This window comes from Nansenia antarctica (genome assembly GCF_963989245.1).
Source record: "Nansenia antarctica genome assembly, chromosome: 8".
NCBI lineage: Eukaryota > Metazoa > Chordata > Actinopteri > Argentiniformes > Microstomatidae > Nansenia > Nansenia antarctica.
Genome location: NC_137678.1, coordinates 22,046,612 through 22,049,016, shown reverse-complemented (window position 1 = coordinate 22,049,016; position 2,405 = coordinate 22,046,612). Strand labels below are relative to the sequence as shown.

General features: G+C 48.7%; 1 protein-coding gene across 1 annotated transcript; it reads left to right on the top strand.

Moving 5' to 3' along the window:
• Positions 1–662: 662 nt before the first annotated feature.
• Positions 663–2,099, top strand: LOC308163755 (shaker-related potassium channel tsha2; the record flags this gene model as incomplete). Its single annotated transcript, XM_080537942.1, has 1 exon — positions 663–2,099. One exon carries the CDS (start codon positions 663–665, stop codon positions 2,097–2,099), a length of 1,437 nt encoding a protein of 478 aa, XP_080394068.1.
• Positions 2,100–2,405: the final 306 nt, after the last annotated feature.

Below are 2,405 nucleotides of genomic sequence, written 5' to 3'. Positions count from 1 at the left end.
ACACTCATAGTAAGTTTGGAAAAACAAAAGGATTGATTAAGAACGTTAACCTTGAAACATTATTATCTCTAAGACAAAATATAACAACAGGTATATATTGCGCACGACTATTTTGAATCAATAGCCTCTGTGTGTTAAACATCATACAGCATGCACGTCGAATTTATGATTATTCTACAATGTCATTAATGCAATGAATGAAGATGAATATTCGCAACAAACAAACAAACGTGTGTGCGTGTGTGTGTGTGTGTGTGCGTGTGTGTGTGCGTCTGTGTGTGTGCGTGTGTGTGTGTGTGTGTGTGTGTGTGTGTGTGTTTTCTATTCAGTGAGAGAGCGTACACGTCAGCTTGGGGAGGGCATTGCTGCTTAAAATGCTGTGAATGTGACAGCCAATAGTCCAGACTATACCAGCGTGGGGAAGGTGATGGGAGAAGCGGCGCGCAGGAACGAAAATGCCAACAAAAACAACAGACCCGCAGACGTGACACTGACACACGGAGAGACGCACAGGGGACACGGAGCCTCGCCGTTCCACAAGTGATTGGACTTTTTTTTGTTCCAAAATAGCGCGCGGACAAAAACGCACGGATAGAGGGGGGCAAAGGCACGACGTGGACACTAGCAGGGACAGTGGTGCGAGAAGCCTTGAGCCAGTAGTGATGACAGTAGTGCCCGGAGAGAACCTGGATGAGACTGTGGCACTAGCAGCCCTGTCCCAAGATGTCTATGACCCGGAGAGAGCGGACCAGGAGTGCTGCGAGAGGGTGGTCATCAACATCTCCGGGCTGCGCTTCGAGACCCAACTGAAGACGCTCGCCCAGTTCCCCACCACGATACTGGGGAACCCGAGGAAGAGGATGCGCTTCTTTGACCCACTGAGGAACGAGTACTTCTTTGATAGGAACCGACCCAGTTTCGATGCCATCCTCTATTATTACCAGTCTGGGGGGCGGCTACGGAGACCCGTTAACGTGCCAGTGGACATCTTTATGGAGGAGATCAAATTCTACGAATTGGGAGAGGATGTCATCGAGAATTTTAAGGAGGATGAGGGGTTCATCAAAGAGGAAGAGCGACCGTTGCCAGACGGGGAGTTCCAACGGCAGGTCTGGCTTCTGTTCGAATACCCCGAGAGCTCTGGACCTGCCAGGGGTATAGCAATAGTTTCTGTACTGGTTATTTTAATATCAATCGTCATCTTCTGTTTGGAAACGTTGCCTGAGTTCAGGGACGATGGGAAAACCTATGACGACCACCTTGCATTGAATGGGACTACCCGTGAGAAGAAGCCTAATCCATTCACAGACCCCTTCTTTATTGTGGAGACGCTCTGTATCATCTGGTTCTCCTTCGAGCTGCTGGTGAGGTTTCTCGCTTGCCCAAGCAAGCCCGCCTTCTTCAAAAACATCATGAACACCATCGACATTGTGGCAATTATGCCCTATTTTATTACCTTGGGCTTGGAGTTAGCGGAACATCAAGGAAATGGCCAGCAAGCAATGTCTTTGGCCATCCTGAGAGTTATTCGCCTGGTGCGAGTGTTCAGGATTTTCAAGCTGTCCAGGCACTCCAAAGGTCTCCAAATCCTGGGGAAGACCCTGCAGGCGAGCATGAGAGAGCTGGGTCTATTAATATTCTTCCTTTTCATAGGAGTGATCTTGTTTTCCAGCGCTGTGTACTTCGCTGAGACCGACGACCCAGAATCGGGGTTCAGCAGCATCCCCGATGCGTTCTGGTGGGCGGTGGTCTCCATGACTACAGTGGGCTACGGGGACATGTGCCCGGTCACCATCGGGGGCAAAATCGTCGGGTCTCTATGTGCCATCGCTGGTGTGCTCACCATCGCATTACCCGTCCCTGTCATCGTCTCCAATTTCAATTACTTCTACCATAGGGAGACGGAGCACGAAGAGCAGTTCCAGTACACCCATGTGACATGTGGCCAGCAGCAGCCGTCGTTTGGGGAATTCCAAAAGAGTGACAGCAAACCGTCCCTCTGCAAATCAGACTACATGGACGCTGAGGACGCAGACTCCATCAAATATACCAATTGCAGTCCACACAAAGCGTACACGGGAAAGCTAACTGATGTTTGATTGTATACATAATACGCATCAATGATGTGCTAAGAAACGTGCGTTTCTTTCAGTGAGTACATCTCCATTCTGCGCTCTGGCTCGAGTAGATTGGCCAACTCTTATTTCTGATATCCCTAATGCAAAAAAGGGATTATTTAATATCATAACAGTGGATAAATGAACTGTGGTTTGTGAATTCACACTTTTCCCTGAAACCGTCTTCCATTATACGCGCGCTCATCCTTGTTTCTCCATCATTTAGGTGATGGGTTAGAACACAGATAAGTCTTTAGCTCCTAAAACATGATCAGCTCCACCTCTTGC